General features: G+C 38.4%; 2 protein-coding genes across 7 annotated transcripts in view; one reads left to right on the top strand and one right to left on the bottom strand.

Annotated features, from left to right (window-relative positions):
- The first annotated feature begins 35 nt into the window (after positions 1-35).
- On the top strand, positions 36-12184 carry mapk8a (mitogen-activated protein kinase 8a). The gene is given in 12 exon segments (XM_057341320.1): positions 36-194; positions 1517-1685; positions 1785-1914; positions 2020-2078; positions 2319-2457; positions 5657-5822; positions 7131-7202; positions 7355-7537; positions 7823-7947; positions 8133-8196; positions 8686-8763; positions 10051-12184. Coding segments are annotated over 11 exon segments (1284 nt in total). The 5' UTR covers positions 36-194; positions 1517-1563; the 3' UTR covers positions 10197-12184.
- Positions 10776-19328, bottom strand: part of arhgap22 (Rho GTPase activating protein 22) — a 21459-nt gene continuing 12906 nt past the window's right edge. For all 6 annotated transcript variants that reach the window (XM_057341315.1, XM_057341319.1, XM_057341314.1 and 3 more), the window contains 7 exons: positions 17256-17384; positions 16528-16735; positions 16181-16313; positions 15681-15754; positions 15457-15578; positions 14418-15309; positions 10776-13623 (listed from right to left, as the gene is read on the bottom strand). In XM_057341315.1, coding sequence (XP_057197298.1) covers positions 13401-13623; positions 14418-15309; positions 15457-15578; positions 15681-15754; positions 16181-16313; positions 16528-16735; positions 17256-17384 — 1781 coding nt within the window. In that variant the 3' untranslated portion in view covers positions 10776-13400. The remainder of the gene's footprint in view (positions 13624-14417; positions 15310-15456; positions 15579-15680; positions 15755-16180; positions 16314-16527; positions 16736-17255; positions 17385-19328) is intronic.

The raw sequence follows: 19328 nt of genomic DNA, 5'->3' as shown, positions 1-19328 counted from the left end.
TGTAGTCCGCAGTGCACGCGAGGCCTGCTGCCAGAACGCGCTTTCAGTTCGCTGGTGTCATGTTGTCGAAACCATTAGCCGAATAAGCGCTAATATTAACCGATAGATCCTTCAACGTATCATTTCTGAAGAATCCGGGTTCATAACTGGCAAATAGGATACAGGAAGTGCTGTTTATATTTCAATCGCGGCAGGTAAGTAAGCCGTTTAAGGTGCTTTTAAAGCGTGGTATTGTTTCGCGTGGGGGAGGGCGTTTGCATACATCACAGCTGATTTTCTTTCCGTGGAATCAATAATGTCACAACGGCGCTGTTTGTGGCGCTGCCATACAATGCGGATCTTTAATGTAGCGATTGATAAATGAATAAGGGCTCTGTGGGTTACGTGACATTGGATACGATGTTATTTGTCAAACTGCTCGTAAGGCTAGGCACCACTGTACTGTAAATTACACAAGTGTACTTTTAATGTGAAACCTCGGAAGAATGTAAGGTGGTGTATTATAATGTGATAATATGACGATCGTCTATATAACATATCAATTAAACACGACATCTTTATGATTATATAAACACAATGTTTACATATTATTATGCAAAAGCTATAGTTTATGCCAGGTTATTGATTGTTATTGCGTAGGGTCTTATAGGCCTGCGATGTTTTATCAAATCGTGACAGTGTATGTATGCTGAATGAGCAATATGAACGATTTTGGGGTTTATTTTGAAATAAATAGCTAATTTGCTCATTATATTTATCTGCTTTAGAAGGATAATTCCATCATTTCTACTCTCTGAATTACAATCTTTTAGATTGCTTTAGGTATTGCAATGCATATCTGGAAAATATAATTGTGTCAGTGTCATAGCCTTCTCTGCCCCAGCATAAGATTTACTACTAATTAGATATCTAACTTTAAACTTCCAAATGGTTAACAGAAACCAACTTGGTTTCATGTTGTAGCCATTATTAAGATCTAAATAAGATGAAAAATTGTCACTTGATTAACTGGTTTGATGGGCCGCATGCCAGATTGTGGCAGAATCTCTCATAAAGTCTCTCTGTTGCTATGGATTCAAAATTCCATTGGTTCATTCATACATGTTCAGACATAGTTAGTCACACTTTCTGATATTGTAGTCTGTTGTTCTACATGTCAGAAAAATACCGTCCCTGCCATGATCCAATATGCTGAAACAATGTTTCATCCGGAATGTTGGAAGCACTTTTGTGTTGAACTGGGTCATGCTGATGGTATTGCTTTTTCATTAAAAGCCATTACGATCATGGACATCTTGTGCATCTACAGATGCTTGGTGGCATGTTTCTAACAGCTGTATGCTCTATTTATTTTCTTTTTTCATGACACGGACACAAAGCCAAAAAAAGCTTGCGGCCCACTCAGTGCTGCCCTTTCACTTTATCCTGCTGTGGTCAAAAATATCTCAAAAAATCACAACTGCAAACATTCTTCTGCAATTTAATAGTTTTATTCGTTTGGTTGCTTGTGGTCTAGGTTTGTTAAAGTCTGCCTCGTTCGGATGCTCAGATACCGACTTCACCATGAACAAAAATAAGCGAGAGAAAGAGTTCTACAGCGTAGATGTCGGTGACTCCACATTCACGGTGTTGAAGCGGTATCAGAATCTAAGACCAGTTGGCTCAGGTGCTCAAGGAATAGTCTGGTACGTTCTGGAGCTCAGATTTAACCTCCTGCTCAAATCAAGGATGTAACGCAGTCATGACGTCTTCTCATATGTTCATTGCATCCTTTTCTCTTGTAGCTCAGCGTACGACCACAACCTCGAACGAAATGTGGGTATAAAGAAACTTAGCCGACCATTTCAGAATCAGACCCATGCCAAAAGAGCTTTCAGAGAGCTGGTGCTTATGAAATGTGTCAACCATAAAAACGTAAGTCGTCTATCATAACATGTGTTGCATGCAGTGAAGCCTTTACCACAGATCCAGTCGGGAATAACCCTTCTAATCCATATCCTTCTGTTTTTGCATTCCCAGATTATAGGCCTCTTAAATGTTTTCACACCACAAAAAACATTAGAAGAATTTCAAGATGTGTAAGTATCCTAAAATACAATAGGCACTGTGAGATGATATGGTTTTGGTTAGTAAAAAGGGTCCCGACTAAACACCCCCTCCAACTCTTTCCCTTCTGTCACATCCACACGCACGCACGCACACACCCTCCCCTTTCCCTCTCTGCCCCGCCCCATCACACCCTCCCCTTTCCCTCTCTGCCCCCCGCCCCATCACACCCTCGTTCTGCCCCTCCTCTTCCCGCCCTTCCCCAACAACAGTTACCTAGTAATGGAGCTGATGGACGCCAACCTCTGCCAAGTCATTCAGATGGAGCTGGACCACGAGCGGCTGTCCTATCTGCTGTACCAGATGCTGTGCGGAATCAAGCACCTCCACTCGGCGGGAATCATCCACAGGGTTGGTGCTCTTTAGCCAAAAGCCTCTCGTCCTACAAAAACACTGCCACACGCAGCCAAGGTTGCACTGACGGAGAATAGCTTTATAATCAGTTAAGGTGAGGGAGGGGGTGGGGTTTCAATCCCCTGGGCTTATTACAAAAAGACAGACCTCTGCCTGCCTGACTGCAGCTGCGGCTGTGGACTGCATTGCGCTGTTGAGTCAGGGACGTGTGGAGAGGCGACAGCAGAGAAGCGATCAAGTGATCCTAAATAAACATCGCACTCCTGTAGTCCCGCATTACCTTGATCATCCTCCAACTTATTCGATAGATTGTTGTTTGTAGTAATATGATAAAAGAGATGTCACTTTATTGATCGTTTCACTTTATTTGTTTTATTGCACAAGGTTATTATAAGCAGCGACCTTGAGATGCATTCGTTATATACCTATTTGTGCGTATCAAGCATTACACGAATAAAAATGTTGTCATTCTGACAGATGGAGGTTAAATACAGATGCAGAAAAATTAAGAGACCACTCCGGTTTTGCCTTTAATCAGCATTTCTACATTTATTGTGGTCATTACAGATTGTGGTCAGATTGTTGTTCCAATAGAAACAATAAAGTCACCCAACAGCCGTGTGAAAGTCTAAAAAAAAGTTTAAAAATTAGGCTTTTTCAATGGAATGATTAAACTGTTCCTAAAATTTATGTAAAAACATTAGCATTAGCATTAGCATTTTCTTTGCAGTATTCAGGATCTTTTGTGGCATTTCAATTTTCGGCACAAATGCAAATATAAAAACAAAATGTTCATTATAAAAATGTTATTTGGAATCTGGGAGAAATGTTGTTCACGGAATTTTTTCTGTGCTATATGTGATAAAACTTATATAATTACCTGTTTATATTTTATTATTTAGGAGCGGTTTCACAGACAAGGCTTAGCTTAAGCCTGGACTTGGCTGTAGTTAAAATAAGGATATTTAAGTAGCTTTTCTAAAAGTGCCCTAGAAAAATATTACTGTTGAGCATCTTGAGACAAAACAATGGCACTGACATATTTTAAAAGGATCCCTGGGTATAGAGCGATGTATGGCTTAATATATGAACAATGGCATTGACTTTATAATTGTGAAATAAAAAAACTGTGTAACTGTCACAGTATTCATAAACTTTGAAAAAATATTTTTACTTGGAGGCCGCCATTTTTTTGCGTCAGAATCCGTGATGTCAAATGGTTGAGACCTAAACCTGTTCTCTTTCGCAACAGCGAAGCACACGTTTTCCATATATAACAGTAAAATAAGACATGTAAAACATAAGATCAGATATACAAACACACAGGGACAGTAGGTGGCGGTATGTCCTCTTGACACAAGCCAGCCTGCCAGCCATAAAAGAAGAACACGTTCAGTATTAGACATCTGTTCAAGGTGAGCGTGCATAAAATCATAGCTTTAAACTACCGCCTTTGAGACATTTAAGACATCAGCATCCACCATAATCGTATACTTTATACATTATGAGAATATACTGATAAACACAGTAATAATGCTTGCGGTTTGGTTATTTATTCTGTATTAGAGCACACGTGAATATTAGCCCCCGTCAGCTAATGACCGAGGGAGAGAAGACAATAACGTTAGGCTACAAAAAGTCAAAATCTGGATAAAATGCATTGTATAATGGCTAAAACATCGTGTATATGGTAAATTCAAAATGATTTTGGTTATTAATATGCATGTTTGTGTTGTTTCTGACAAACAATATTAAAATGTAGGAAAATACACCAAATAGCATCTTTATTTTCTTTCTTTCTTCTTTTAGCATTATATAAAAGGAGGAGCGACAACAGTAAAGGACGAGAGAGAACCAGGCCTGGACTTTACGTTTTGTTTTATTATGTGTGACCGGCAGTCGACCGTGAGGGAGCTGCCGGCATTTTACTTTCGTTTTGTTGTTTGTTTATTTTATTAAAGTTTTGTTGTTCAATGTTCGCCGGTTCCCTCCTCCTTCTTCCTTGCTGTGAACATTGTTACACACACACACACACACGTATATATATATATATATATATATATATATTATCCTACAGTTCTTATATTTACTGAAGAACTGATTAGTGTGTCGGTGTTTAGTTTGGCTGCCTAGCTGTGCGTGCAACCAGTTTACGTCATCGAAAAAGCCTCCTTAGGTTAAAATCAGTATTACATTTAGGGTTTTTTTAAGAACTGAAAATATTTGATGTGTTTCTAACGACAAATGCTAGTAGTGTAAGGCTATTACAACACATTAAGCCATACATCTCTCTATACACCGGGTTCCCTTTAAGATGTGTCAGGGAAAGTTACTTTCAGTTAAAGGGATAGTTCACCCAAAAATGAAAATTCTGTCATCATTTACTCACCCTCAGGTTGTTTCAAACCTATATAAATGTCTTTGTTCTGTTAAACACAAAGATATTTGTGAAATATGAGAAAGCAATTTTCAGTTCTGTGACATCATCCACTACCATAGTAGGGGGAAAAAATATATTTTGATGTTCTGTTGAACACAAAGTGAGATATTTTGAGGAATTTAGGAACACAAACAGTTCTGGGGCACCTTTGACTACCATTAAATTTTTTCCTACTATGGCAATCAATGGTGTCACAGAATTGAAAATTGCTAACATTCTTCCAAATATCTGTCTCTGTGTTCATCAGAACAAAGTAATTTATACAGGTATGAAATGACATGAGGGTGAGCAAATAATGACAGAATTTTCATTTTTGGGTGAACTATCACTTTAAGACAGCTCAAACATTCATTTTAGTCTGGGACTAGTCTTAAGCCTTCTCTGTGAAACTTGGCAATATGCTGTGCTTTATGTCCACTTTATTTATAAAATGATCGTATGAGCAAATCTATTGCATAAGGGATTCTTTATACTGTATATATAGTATATGTACTTTTTTATACCTCTTTATTTGTCTTCACAAATATAGTAAAACCATTGGAATGCAGACACCGAAACTATGTCTACATTTTGGATGAATTTTTAATGAACCTGCACCATAAGTGATACTAAAAATCTTTTTTTTTCTGTCGCTGACATCTAAGACTCTTTCAGTCCACGCAGTTTGGAACGGGACATAATTTGAGTTGTGCATGAAAACTCTAAAATACTATAGCTTAAAATCTAACGCTAATACTCGGTCATATGTTTCTGTAGGATCTGAAACCCAGTAATATTGTGGTGAAGTCAGACTGTACCCTGAAGATCTTGGATTTTGGTCTGGCCCGGACAGCGGCCACAGGTTTGCTGATGACACCATATGTGGTGACCCGTTACTACAGAGCCCCCGAAGTCATCCTGGGAATGGGATATCAAGCCAATGGTCAGTGCGGCTGACAAGCTGCAGGCACATCCTGTGCATGCTTAACGCCAAACATCATTCTCGTGTTGCAGGTTTCATTTCACACTTTTGTAGATCGCTTTTTGTGATGCTTTCCTTATAATAACAGCTTTGTGGTTTCCGTACTAACTTTTGTTTTGATGTAATGTAAATCTTGTTTCCTTTCTGATGAGTTACCCCTGACTTGATGTGGTCATTGATTTATTTTCAGCCCAAACCGTGATGAAGTGCTTATGCAATCCTATAAAAATACTAACACCCCCTGGCTTCCTGCTTAACCATTTTCTCTCTTTTTCTCTACTGCACGCGCTTAGTGGACATTTGGTCTGTGGGCTGCATTTTGGCAGAAATGGTCCGTCACAAAATCCTTTTTCCTGGGAGAGACTGTATCCTTGAGTCGGACCCACGGATGATTTGTTGTCATTTTGAATGACATCATTTTGTTCACAGAGAAGGGACGTGCAGCATTTTATGGCCAATTGGCCACAAAAAATGTACTGGATTCTCAGTATGCCTTTAAACCGTATGAATGTTGTGGACTTGTCATCCATGCTGTGTGTGTTCATCAAACATTGTTCGGTTATGTTTTAGGAAACTTTACGGAAGGGGTGTTTTTGGTTGTTTATACTGGGACCTGGTCGAATCCTAGGTGGTCCTATTTGTTGCGACATTTTTCCAGTCATTTTAGATGTTGTGTTTTGCTCTTCAATTATGATAAGAATCAAAAATCGGCTTTTTATTTTTAAAGTTAGCACATGAGCTTATCTTTGTGAATTAGGGCGTTTTGTAGTCATACAAATATGTTGAGGTGGCTTGATGGTGTTTAAAACATGTCGTGTAGTAAACCATCCCACAAGCCCTGCATTTGAATTTAGACATCAGTCGTCAATACTCGTCTCTTTAATTATATAAAAAAAGAATATTTTACGTTATAAATTATAAGAGCTATTTATTTCCCATGCTTCATCTTACTCGAAATAGATTTCATTGCATCAAAATCAGTTAGATGAGTCACAACACGAGCGTAAATGGTCATGTTTCCGGTTTATACATAGATCTTAGTGTAGAGATGAGTATTTGTGTTACATCCGTGCTTCATCTTCAGCGACGGCTTTCTTTCATCTCACACATTTCTGAAAGCGCACACGTCTGACGTTCCCTGCCAAACATGTCAGATTCTGCATGACGCTCATCACTTACGTACCCTGTGATTTCTGCTTCATTTTGTCTTTGGTTTATCATTCCGTCTCTCTGTTTGCATGCTAATTTCACTTTCATTTCATTTTTCAGTGGATGTGTGGTCTGTTGGCTGTATCATGGCTGAAATGGTCAGAGGTAATGTGTTGTTTCCAGGTACAGATCGTATCCTTACATGTGCCTTTTTGGTTTGTTTGCCATCCATTCCTTTGTCATCATTTCGTTGTTACATTATTTCCAGTGTTACGCCGTGACGGGTTTTATTTCAGTGTTTAGGACATTTTTAGACATTTTTCTTAACCCTTCAATGCTTGAAGATATTGATCAGTGGAACAAAGTCATAGAGCAGCTCGGAACGCCGACCCAGGACTTCATGTTGAAACTCAACCAGTCCGTCCGGACGTACGTGGAGAACAGGCCACGGTACACTGGATACAGCTTTGAAAAGCTGTTCCCAGACGTTCTGTTCCCTGCTGATTCAGAAAACAACAAACTGAAAGGTACAACGCTTTTGAATTTGTTTTTGTACTCAAATGTGCAGGTGTGTAATGCACTTTTATGTGAAACTTCTATGTATAAATACTTTTTGTAGATGCTGTATTCACACAATTACACAGAAATATATTTGCAGAGTTACAGGACAAAAGAAAAACTATAATTTACAATTCCAGTGCATTTCCAGTGAAAGAGCCTGAATAATTAACTGAGGTTGAGGTTACATTTCAGGCTTACTTGAGAACAACAAAGCACTATTATACTCATGCCGGGTGTGATTTGTGTTGTAGCGAGCCAGGCGCGGGATTTGCTGTCTAAAATGCTGGTGATAGACACATCTAAACGGATCTCTGTAGAAGAAGCTCTTCAGCACCCCTATATTAACGTGTGGTAAGACCCAACTGAAGTGGAAGCGGTAAGCTCATGCGTTGGCAGACAGAAATGCTTTCTTGAGCGTTTGTACTTCAGGAAGCTTTTCCAAAAGTTATGGTCAGGTTAAGTCACTGGTCAATTTAATTTTACACTGTCTGTCTGAAAAACATATTCAACACAACCACTGTTCATTTGAGTATAGTTATATGCGATGATGTTTCTCTGCAGCCGCCTCCTCTGGTCTTAGACAAACAGCTGGATGAGAGAGAGCACACGGTGGATGAATGGAAAGGTTCGTTCACTTCGCCACAAAGTTCACTGAATGAAACTTGATGCAAAGGAAAGTGCCAGGGATGGAGAACAAACACGCAGTCGAAATCTTGCCTGCTTGTCACCTGATTGAATAGCGTTAATAGGGCCTCTCGGCATGTTTAAACGTCTGACGGCAGTTGCTTAAATTAGAACGATTGATATTTCTTTCAACTCATTGAGGGGGAATGTGCCGTTCAACTTAACTCTTGCCAGTTTCCATGATGGGTTTTAATCCATCAATCCAATGTTAGTGAGTAACTATAAGTAGCAAAGCTACAATTTTCAGTGGTGTGAGCTTTTTTCATTTTGTTGAAATGTAGTTAGCTCATTTTTGTTCAAATATGTTTAGCTTGACAGTAGTTAGACATAAAAAACATAAAAAAGACAAAAGTATGAGTTGACCTGTAGTTCACTGCTGTGAAGCCGTTTCTCATTCTTATGCAATTATTTTTGGTTTTGTCTTCATCAGAGCTGATCTATAAAGAAGTGGTGGAATGGGAAGAACGGCTGAAGAATGGTGTCATTCGAGGTCAGCCCTCCCCTCTAGGTTAGTTAAAGAAGTTTCTGTCGGTCTGATACAGATGATTTCACTTAATTCGCTGGCAGAGGTTGGGATTTTAAAGATGTAATCCATAACTGTTGTCTCTATATTGACATCTCTGTTTGAAAAAAAATTGCAGTTTACTTTATGTACATATCTTTATTTGGTTTGAAGTCAAATGATGACATTTTCCACAAAATTGCACCTGACAGTTTAACTTATAAATCATTATTATGAGTACTTACTGTTGCGAACAAGGCTAAGAAAAAGAGACAGTTTTCAACATAGTTTGATATACACTGTCAAAAAGGATGTGTTAAATAACATTTTAACACCTGTGAGGAACTTTTTTATTCTGTTGATTCTTATGAAAAAGTTTTCAATCAAGTTAATCCAAATGCAGTCTTACATTTTTCAGAGAAAATGCATATTAAACACCTTTTATTATTAAACACGTCTCTCGCCATGAACATAGCCATAGAAGCTGACATTGCATTAAAAAGGAAACAACAGTTTTTAAGAGTGTTCTTGCCCCAAAATTATTTTTATTATATAATTGTTTGTTTTAAACAAACATTAAAGTCCCAGTGAAATAAAAAATTACAATGCCTATTTTTTCATGAAATATTGCAGTGTTTATTGTAAATAGTTTATCAATGTGGGTCATTCTCTTTTTTAAATTCTTGTGCCCTCATAATCTTTAGTTAAAATCTGAAAATGCACTTCCTTCCTGTAATGACTATCCATCTTAAATGAGGTATGTTAGACGGCTTGGGCGGAGCATCCGTTAACTCCTCCCCTTCAACTGTTAGTCTGCTGTTGGTTCCATTTCAAAATGCAACGGCTGTTTTTATACATCCACTATTTTTCTCATTAGAAATTCCATTTCACTCGGAAATGCGTCAAAAATATTTTTTGAAAAAAAAAAGTCTCTCATCGTTTACTCACCCTCAAGTTCTGATGAACACAGAGAAAGATATTTGGAAGAATGCTTGTAACCAAACAGTTCTTGGCCACCATTGACAACCAGAGTAGGAAAAATTACAAAAGTAGTCAAAAGTGCCCCAGAACTGTTTGCTTTCCTTCATTCTTCAAAATATCTTCTTTTGCGTTCATCAGAATAAAGAAATTTATACAGAGTAAATGACAGAATTTTCCTTTTTGGGTGAACTGTTCCTTTATAGATTTCTCTGCTATAGAGATCATGATTTAAACTGCTTAAACTGTGCTCCCATCTCACATGCAGTTACACGTAATGTAATCTTACTGAACGTTGTGTTTCACATAGCACAGGTGCAGCAGTGACCAACGGCTCACCCCAGCCCTCCTCCTCTTCCTCCATCAATGATATCTCGTCCATGTCCACAGAGCCCACCGTGACTTCGGACACAGACAGCAGCCTGGAGGCTTCGGCAGGACCTCTGAGCTGCTGCAGATGACTATCACCTTCACCTGGAGTTTCACTCTGTGTGGCATGGTATCAGATTTAGGCCTGTCTAATTCTCGGGTTGGATGTGGCTTTTTGAGTTCTGTTCTAGATGCTGTAAATTATTACACAATTTTATCTCTTTAGCAGCAAAGCCCCTAACTGGCTTTACTGAGATATTCAGAGCTCCTTAACAAATCTTTTCTTTTTATAAGCTACAGCTAGAGTATTTTGTCATGTGGTCGTAGAGTGATTTAGGAAGGTAATCTGTAAGAATAAATTGTGAATATATTTTCTCAAATTAATTTATTTTACAATTTAGTTTCTTCCTAGTCATTTTGGTTATTTTCTGAGACATCTGCAAAATCCTTTGAATGAAGTTTAAATTGGACATATTGCACACGACTGCTGTCAGAATATTACAGTTATGTGAGTACAACTTGCTCGAGGTGGCTTTTTGTGGGTCAGTGTTATCATCATTGTGCATAGCACATTTTATTTACATTTTAATTTGGATATTAATGACAGTCGAAAATATTTTTATATGTGCGTTGATTTATTTTGCATAGTTTTGCTGCTGGCTAATTTTCTGGTGGACTGTGAAATGTGTGGACTTGTATGTGTCTGTTTCTTGTTCTAATTGTTATCCAGGAGATCAGCACATTTTTCCTTCATTATTTCACTTTACCCCTTCAAAATCTGCATACAGAACAAACACTGAGCAAAAATACTACATAGTGATAGCAATATTCCATTTGGCATTTTTCTCTTCGTACCCCGAACAGATAAGGTGAGCAGGTTTTTTCTGTGATGTTTGGGTCATAAATTGTTAAAGCTAATAGAACAATTTTCTCTTCGAAAACAATCTTTGGTCTGAACACAGGTTCATTGCTAGCATATTCCATTAGTCATTTAAGCTACTGATTTTTGTAAAACAGTAGAGTGAGCTACATTTGAAAATAGTGTATTCCAGATAGTTCTTGGTTTCTTTTCCAGTTTAATGGCACACAATGTGCTATACATGAACGTCACTGTTGTATTGGGGATTGACCTACAGTTTGTGTGTGCATTGTGACTTGTGATTTGAAATACTGCAGAGCTCACTCAATGTTTGATAAAAGATGAAGATATATCAGTGGTGTTGGGCTTTTGAATGTGAATGGTTAAGAATGTTGAAAAGGCCTGACGTTTTGGACTAGAACATGGGAACCTGAGTGTTATTGACACGTGGGGTCTGGCCCTTTTATTTACCTGTGCACAGGGGTATTTTGCTATTACTTTATATTTTGTTGAAGTGCTCTTAACCGTGTCAATGACATTGAGACCTACATATTTGTCTGGGAGTTACTGCACCTGCAAAAAGAGCGGATGTTTCTCAACCTGATACATTTTAATGTCCATTTCAGAGTCGAGTCTGAACTACCTCACGCTGACACCATGAAGCCCACGTTGTATTACTGTAATATTATTTTAGTTTTATTTATTTATTCAGAAGATGTGGTTGTCGGCTGATATGTTGGGAATATTTAAGTGTCTGTATAGTTTTTAAAAGAGAATCTGTGAGAATTTGTATGATTGTGCGCGTTTATGCACACCTCAAACTGAGTTTCTTGTTGCCACTAGACCTTTTTTCTTGTTCCAGCTGATTTATTATATAGCTGAAAATGAACCATTTTATTTCAGACTCGACTATGTGAAAACGTTATTCTGTCCATATTTTGCTTTTTCCAGAAAAAGATGATCGAATTATAAAGTGTAGAGACATGTGTGGGCAAAATCTTGCATGACCTGCTTAGCATTTGATTCTTGAGTCCAAATCACTGTACATGAGTTATAAGATCATGGTGCTGGGGGGGGGGTTTATTAGCCTTCACAAACTGACGCAGTTGTTTTTATATTAGGTTTAGTCGATGACCATCTCATTAGATTTGACTGGAATTCAACTGTTAACATCATAACATCATAACAACTGGAAAAATAGAAATAAACAGTTGGAAATGGGTTTGGCTATTGTGTCATAATTTGTTTGTCAGTGGAAATTTTGCTGCTTTTTTTCAACATATTCCTATAATTCAATTGTTAGGGTTAACCAATATCATGATTTTTAAAGATCATTATTTTCATCATAAACAGAACATTGCACAGTTTCGATAGCAATCATGAATTTTATTACATTACTGCTAGTCAGTCTTCATTTGAGATGTCAATACCCACTTTCTGAAGATCTCTACTTTGGCACTTTCTGCATACAGGAATCATTCAACAGGAAAAAATTATCATATGCATTCTTAAAAAAACTACTAAAACTAGTAACATTCAAGTATACGTCAGCCTTGGTTTCATCATCTACAACATAAGACACTCATTTGTTGAGTGTTTAGAAAACACCACCTGAGAAATAGTTCTAGGTTTATTTTAATAAGCTTCAATAAATAAGACTTGGCGATCTTGCAGCTGAAATCTTTTCTTTTTCCATTTGAGAAAGTTGATTTAAAAGACTTTCAGAGGTTTTGCCATCATACAATGGAGTTGTACAGTTTGGATGTCACCTTTCATTCAAAAAGATTTTATTCTATAGTGCACTTTTTACCTACAATAAAGGGATTTGCTCTGTAAAGATTAATAAATGAGCCAATGACTTGCAGTTATGTCTGTAGTGTCAGGCACAGTGTGATAGGATGCAGACTGTATGGTGACTATTACATGGTATAGATGTAGCCTATTAAATAAAAAGAGATTGTGTGAGAGTGTTATCAAGAGACAGTTCAGCAGGATTTCTTATACCATGCATTAACAGGATATTCAGTGCTATTGGAATGACCTGTCATTGTGAAAGGCAAAAACAGACAGGTCAGAAAAATCATGCTTTGGTTTTATCTGTGAATGTTCGATTATTATTGTAAAAACGGCAAGTACATGAACCGCACATTAAAGGAAAAGTTCACACAAAAATGACAATTCTCTCATTTACTCACCCTCCTGATAAGAGCAGATTTACGGTGAATATTGTGTAGTAACAGAATGTTCAGATGAAATATTTCGTTATAATGTAGACCGAAGACGGCAGAGGGAAAAGTGAAACTGCTACACACGATAACAGCTGATCGAGTCGCCGTAACAAAACGGCACAAAATGACCTCTGAATACTCGTGATGCACGAGCAGAGAGATTTCAAAATTCTATCTACAACAAACACAGATTCTCTATGTTCAAGCAGTCAGTTTTTGCTCGTCCTTGTTCCCAAGGTAAGATCTCCTAAAGTGGAGAAGAACTCCTCCATCTCGTTCTGAAGCAAGCGGTTTCGGTTCTCCGCGTCTACGCGAGCCCGCTCAGAGTTGCGGAGTTTAATTTCCAACATGCGATTCTTTATCTTCTCTTGGTCCAACTCCTCCTCCAGTCTCTCCATGTGGTTACGCAGAGCTGCACTCGACTCCTCTAGCCTTAGAAGAATTTATTATATTATTAACATGATAAATTAAGTCAAAATATACAAGAAATGCAAAAGAACTTGACTATATATTAAAAAAAAGCTCAGATAATTAATATGGGCTTATTGGTGAAAAATTGCTTTCAAGCTGCTTAAGGGGGTATAACTCACCAAAAATTACCCATCCTAAATTAACAGGCAAGTTTTAATTTTCTTTAAACTAAGACAGGTGAAAGTTTTTTTAAGATGCGATTTAGAGACAAAGTTACAAACTGCAACATAAAAAAGCTTCACTTTTAACCCGTGTGTAGTGTTTGTAAATATTTTCAATGTTTACTTAAAAATTAAGCAATTCGATATTATATTATGTTTATGTGGGTCCACTAGACCTACACACTTACATCTCAGAGACGTCTATTTGATGTTTGCATTCACATCTGCAAGATGTATTTTTTCAGTGTTTGCAATAAGTCTCCGAGACGTTTCCTGTCATCGTTATGTCTGTAAAATGTTTATGATTTAGAATGTAAAACAGTTTTTTCCTAAGACGTTTAATTGGATGTTTTTACACAGTAGACGTTTTCCAGATCTCCAGCAGACATAGACGTACCTGTGCTATCTGCGTAATGAAAACATAAACACCACACAAGGGTTAAAATTATGATGTATAGATTTGAATACTGATTTATTCTTGTTTAAGCAAAAATGTTCTCTTTGAACTGGCATCTTAAAGTAAACTATATTTACTCAACAGAAATGTATTATTTATACTGTACAATGTGGTTTTACTGTTGCTTTTAAACCTACTTTCGTATTCGTAATTCATAGCTGATCTTCTGTTTCTTCAGCTCATCCTTCAGCTCTGTGGTCACACTTTTAAGTGCTATCATTCTGTTGTCAGTCTCTCCTGTGACGTTCACCGTACCTTCTGCGTTTCCGTTCTCGCTGCAGCCCGCACTGCTCACACACATCTCCAACGCTTCACTGCTATCTGTGACCTCTGAACTCCTCTGTTCACCCTGTCCTTGGACAGACCCTCCAACCGACCACTCGGCCTTCACAGAGCTCAGGCCTGAGGGGTCACTGCTCACCGAGTCGGCCACTAAAATCTCACAGGAGGATGTGGACCAGGGCGTGCTGGCCACACTGGGTACACTGAGACTGGAAGAGGTCACATTGTCGTAGGTGGACAGTCGGTGTGAGAGGGTCGATTCCTTCCCCATACGTTCTCCTGAAGACGTTCTCCGGTGGCTCCGCAGAGAGGAAAGCCCGTTCATCAACCAGTTACCAGCATTGGGCAGGCTGGATACGTCCACCGACGAGCCCCCCATTTTCGCCGTCTGGGCGCGTGTGCCTCCACCCTTGAAGGAGTATTTCCAGGAGGGGAGGGACTTTGCCTGCTTACTGGGGCTGACTGTCAATCCAGATTTTCCCTGAGGTGTCATCTTGGCAGTGTTGAGGGCACCAACAGTAACATCCAAAGATGTGGCACTGCCACACACGCTCTCGGCCGTTTTGGATGTCTGGCTTGAGGGTGAGCGGCTGAGGATCTCGTCCTCAGAGATCCACTGTGCCATGTTGCGCTGGCCCCGCGGACAACTTCCTGTCTGCTCTGAGGACACGTCTCCCACCGTCCCCGCGTACAGCCGCTCATGTTCGCTGATTAACACTGTCATCAGTTGCTGGACCTGAGAAGTTCCTGACAAGAGATACAATTATTTACAAATTTCTATCAAATTCTATGTACTTTAAAAAATAAGCGTCTTATTTATCATATGTGAGGAAATCCTTTATGAGGAACGAGCATCATCAAACATCACTTGTGAAACTAAGCCCTTGTATTCACCTTCCATCATTGATACGGGATCCTCCACCTTGGGTCGAAGGATATTTGGTCCAAAAACTGTTGCAAGATTCTGAACACTCATCTTGTTCTCAGCTGAGTGGGACTGCACCTCATCTAAAAACCTAAACCACAGTAAATAGACATTCATTATTCATTTCAGATTTTAAAAGCATACGGAAGATTACAAAACATAAAGATTATTTGGATACTGTTTATTCACTTACTTGCAAATGTACTTTAATAAATTATAATTAGCCTGAGGAAGTGTGTTCACCTGCTTCACAAGCTCATTGAGTCCCTTTAGAAGACACACATGCAATGCAACACATTAGAAATCCAGAAGCAAGCTTTTTCTTAAAGGGACAGTTCATCCAAAAACAAATTCTTCCATCATTTACGCACCCTCAGGTTATTCCAGAACTTTTTTCTGCAGAACATGAAAGAAGATATTTTGAACAATGTTGATAACCAAACAACATTGTTCCCCATTGACTTCCATTGTATGAACACAAAACCACATTTTTCAAAATATCTTCTTTTGTGTTCCACAAAATAAAGAGTCATATACAGGTTTTGAATGACATTAGCATGAATAAATGATGACAGAATTATTATTTTGGGGTGAACTATCGCTTTTAAATAGTGCAGTAACCTTTTTATCTTTTGTAAACTATATTATAAAAATGTACATCACCCCTCATTGAAAGAACATCAGCAGACTCACCACTTCTTCATCTTTAATTAGAAGTTGTGCGCAGGTTAGAAAGTCCTCGTATTTATTAAAAGGGATCACTGGCTCGGGCAGCTCCCTGAGGTAGAGCTTCAAGAGGGACGCCACCGTATGGACATCGGTGTTACTGCAAGAGATCACACACACACCGATGAAATGTTTTCGAATGAATGTGAACTGCATGGCTCTGGGGGTATACCAGCTTGACCAGCATCAAACAGCACCTATTTAAACCAATACTTCCCGACACAGATTGCTGGACTTACAAACACTGCAGAGATGAACTTACACTGTTTTGTGAACTTTCATTGAGACCTCACAAAGCTTTAATCTTTTCGTACCTGTCAAACAGAGGTTTATCCCCACAGTCAAATGCATCCTGGAGTTCCTTGACAAGATTGGCTTGTCCCGGCATCCTAAACAGACCCTCCTCCTTCAGTCCCTGTTCTCTTATGAAGTCCACACACTGCTCCACCAGCAGCGGGGCCAGCCGGGGTCCAAACTTCCTCTCAAATTGTACTGTATCCTCCAGGTGCTGGCCGAAGATACCTACAGCAACAGAAGCAACACAGCAGACATACTGAGAAACAGATCAAATGTAAAACATAGAGCTCAAACACCCAGAAACACAATGACAGGATTGAGTTACAAATACAAGGTGGGTTTGTTAGGTGATTTTTTTATGTAGGTGATATTAAAGAATCCTATTTGTGTTGAGTCTAGGCATTCTGTCCATTCTGAAAACACAGTGTCACTTAAATGCTTAATAAACCTCTGCTTTTATTCATACACCTAAAATAATTCATGTTAGCTAAAGACCTGTTTTAAGAACTCATCTAAATACTGCGAATGCTATTGTTATTTTAGTGTGCCTGGATTATCTACAAACATTTCTGTCAATCAGCATATATCTTTTAGCTCTGTGTGCCAGATATAGATTGCTCAACCCAAACAATGTGACTAGAAATCCAGACACATGCTTGCTCGATGAGTTCGATTTTATCCACAAAGGAAATCAAGCGAGTATGCATAGAGAAGCCTATGTATGAGTTTCAGGTAAACAGAGTACCTCCTCCGAAGGGAGCCCAAATGACACGTCTGATGGCTTTGACCCAATCATCCATGTCATTCTGAGAGTTTGCCATGAGCAGGAATGCCTCATGGCTGAGAGCCGATCTGTCCTTCTCTCCTGTGCTGCCTATGGAGGAAGAAAAAGAATAAATAATGTCAACGATGACATCATGTCAGTGAGTTCCCTGATGCTTTAAATGACAAACAAATGCCAAAACATGAATAATTGTATTCTATCCATTTTTATTGCTACTGCAGATAATGTTATGACCTATCATGACCTATTATGGCTGCCAATAAATAATGCTAAAACATGCATGGGCATGTTTATGAATAATATCAGCAAACGAACCACTCTGTTCAACTATGATTACTTTATTACACCCCAGTTCACATTCAAATTGACTTGTTACTTATTTTATGTCTTTATGGGGGATCTTTATGAGCACATACTGCTATAAAACACGGTCAATTGCTGCTCATTTTGGCTTTATAGATATTGTTACAAACATTTAAAAAATGTACTTCAATAAAAAACTAAGGTTTCTATAGCGGCAACAACAAAAATACAAAATAACTGTTGAGTAGTTTTAATGTCATTTAATACAATAGATATACATTCAAATATTAAGATAAATTAATATTTGTATAAAATAAATTGTTCAATTATAACCAAGCCCAAACCGGAAGATAACATTGCCCCACATTTCTGCATATTTTAACAAATAATTATTTAAAATCATTTTTTAATAAAAGTGTGTTTTTAATAATTACCATGTGTCAAATTTGCATATACTGCATGCTCTTGTTTTGCAAACTCCAAAATATGATTGTCACGGAATATAAAGCCACTCTAGTTAACAAACCACTAGATGGCGCCAAAGTAACTGTAAAATCTAATATGGCCTGAGCAGGTCGTGTATGACATCATCCTTCATACCAGATATTTACCATAAAGACAAAAAATACAAGTCAACTCCGAAACGTCATAACTCAACTGAAAGGTAGCATTACACTGGCATATGTCATGATGTGAGCATCTTTTATCCGTCTGGTAGGCTATTGTAATGTTTATACAGAGATTAAAAACAGTATGCTAACATTAAATTCCTAACATTATGAAACCATTACCCATTTTCCTTTCCTCCTCAAACAGTCCTCCCTCTCCACCTCCCTGAAATATCTTCAGCATAAGTTCTGTTTAGCCTAGTTTTTGTGGATGGATGGTTCCATTATCTGTCTGGAGTCTGGTAGCCCCAGGGGCCAGAATAAACCGGGTATTGTCAGGTATCTAGTGTCTGGGTAACATGGCACACACAGATCTCCCACAGGAGCTTTGACTCTGTCTGCATGACTGAAGTAAAGTGAGGGTGGATGATGAATTGCCTCCATTTTTGTGCACGGCAGATGACCTGTCTTTCATTTGTAAAAGCAATCATCAATAACGTGACATACTTTTCTTTTAGAAGTGCGAACCTATTCAAGTCATTTCATCTTTCTTTAGCATTTGCAGATAAAATAACGCAATATTCTGTTTTATGTACAGTATAAACATTACTGGAAATGCTGAGTTTGCACTTACTTGCATGAATCGCTAAAGAATTACATCATGCTTGCTTTGTTCAAACACATCACTGGCACCAGTACAGTAGACTATTACTGTAGCACTAAAAGAGAACTGCCACCTATTTAACAAGTGATGCGTACAGTATGTGCTTCTAGTGTAAATTGATCAGCCCTCAGATTTTGGTTCATGCTCACTTCCCCTAAGACTCTGGGGATCAGCAGGTGCCTGGCATTTTATTATTTTCAACTCCTACAAGGCCAAAGTGAAGGTCAAAAAAGAATCTCTCCATATTCACAATACGCTCTCATGTCTTCCAGTTTGGAATTCCCAGAGATTCAGATGGCCTTGCTACCCTTTATCTGTTGCCTAGAGCTGAGCTAAACCACCCAACAGATCAACATTCTCCCAACACGCATATCTCCACTAAACACAATGATTTTACTATGACATTCAGCATATTTCCACGGGAAGGTCGTGGCTATGAACTATTTATAACAGGACGGA

This window comes from Triplophysa rosa, linkage group LG9, assembly GCF_024868665.1.
Source record: "Triplophysa rosa linkage group LG9, Trosa_1v2, whole genome shotgun sequence".
NCBI classification, from domain to species: domain Eukaryota; kingdom Metazoa; phylum Chordata; class Actinopteri; order Cypriniformes; family Nemacheilidae; genus Triplophysa; species Triplophysa rosa.
This window is presented reverse-complemented; position numbering and strand designations above follow the sequence as displayed.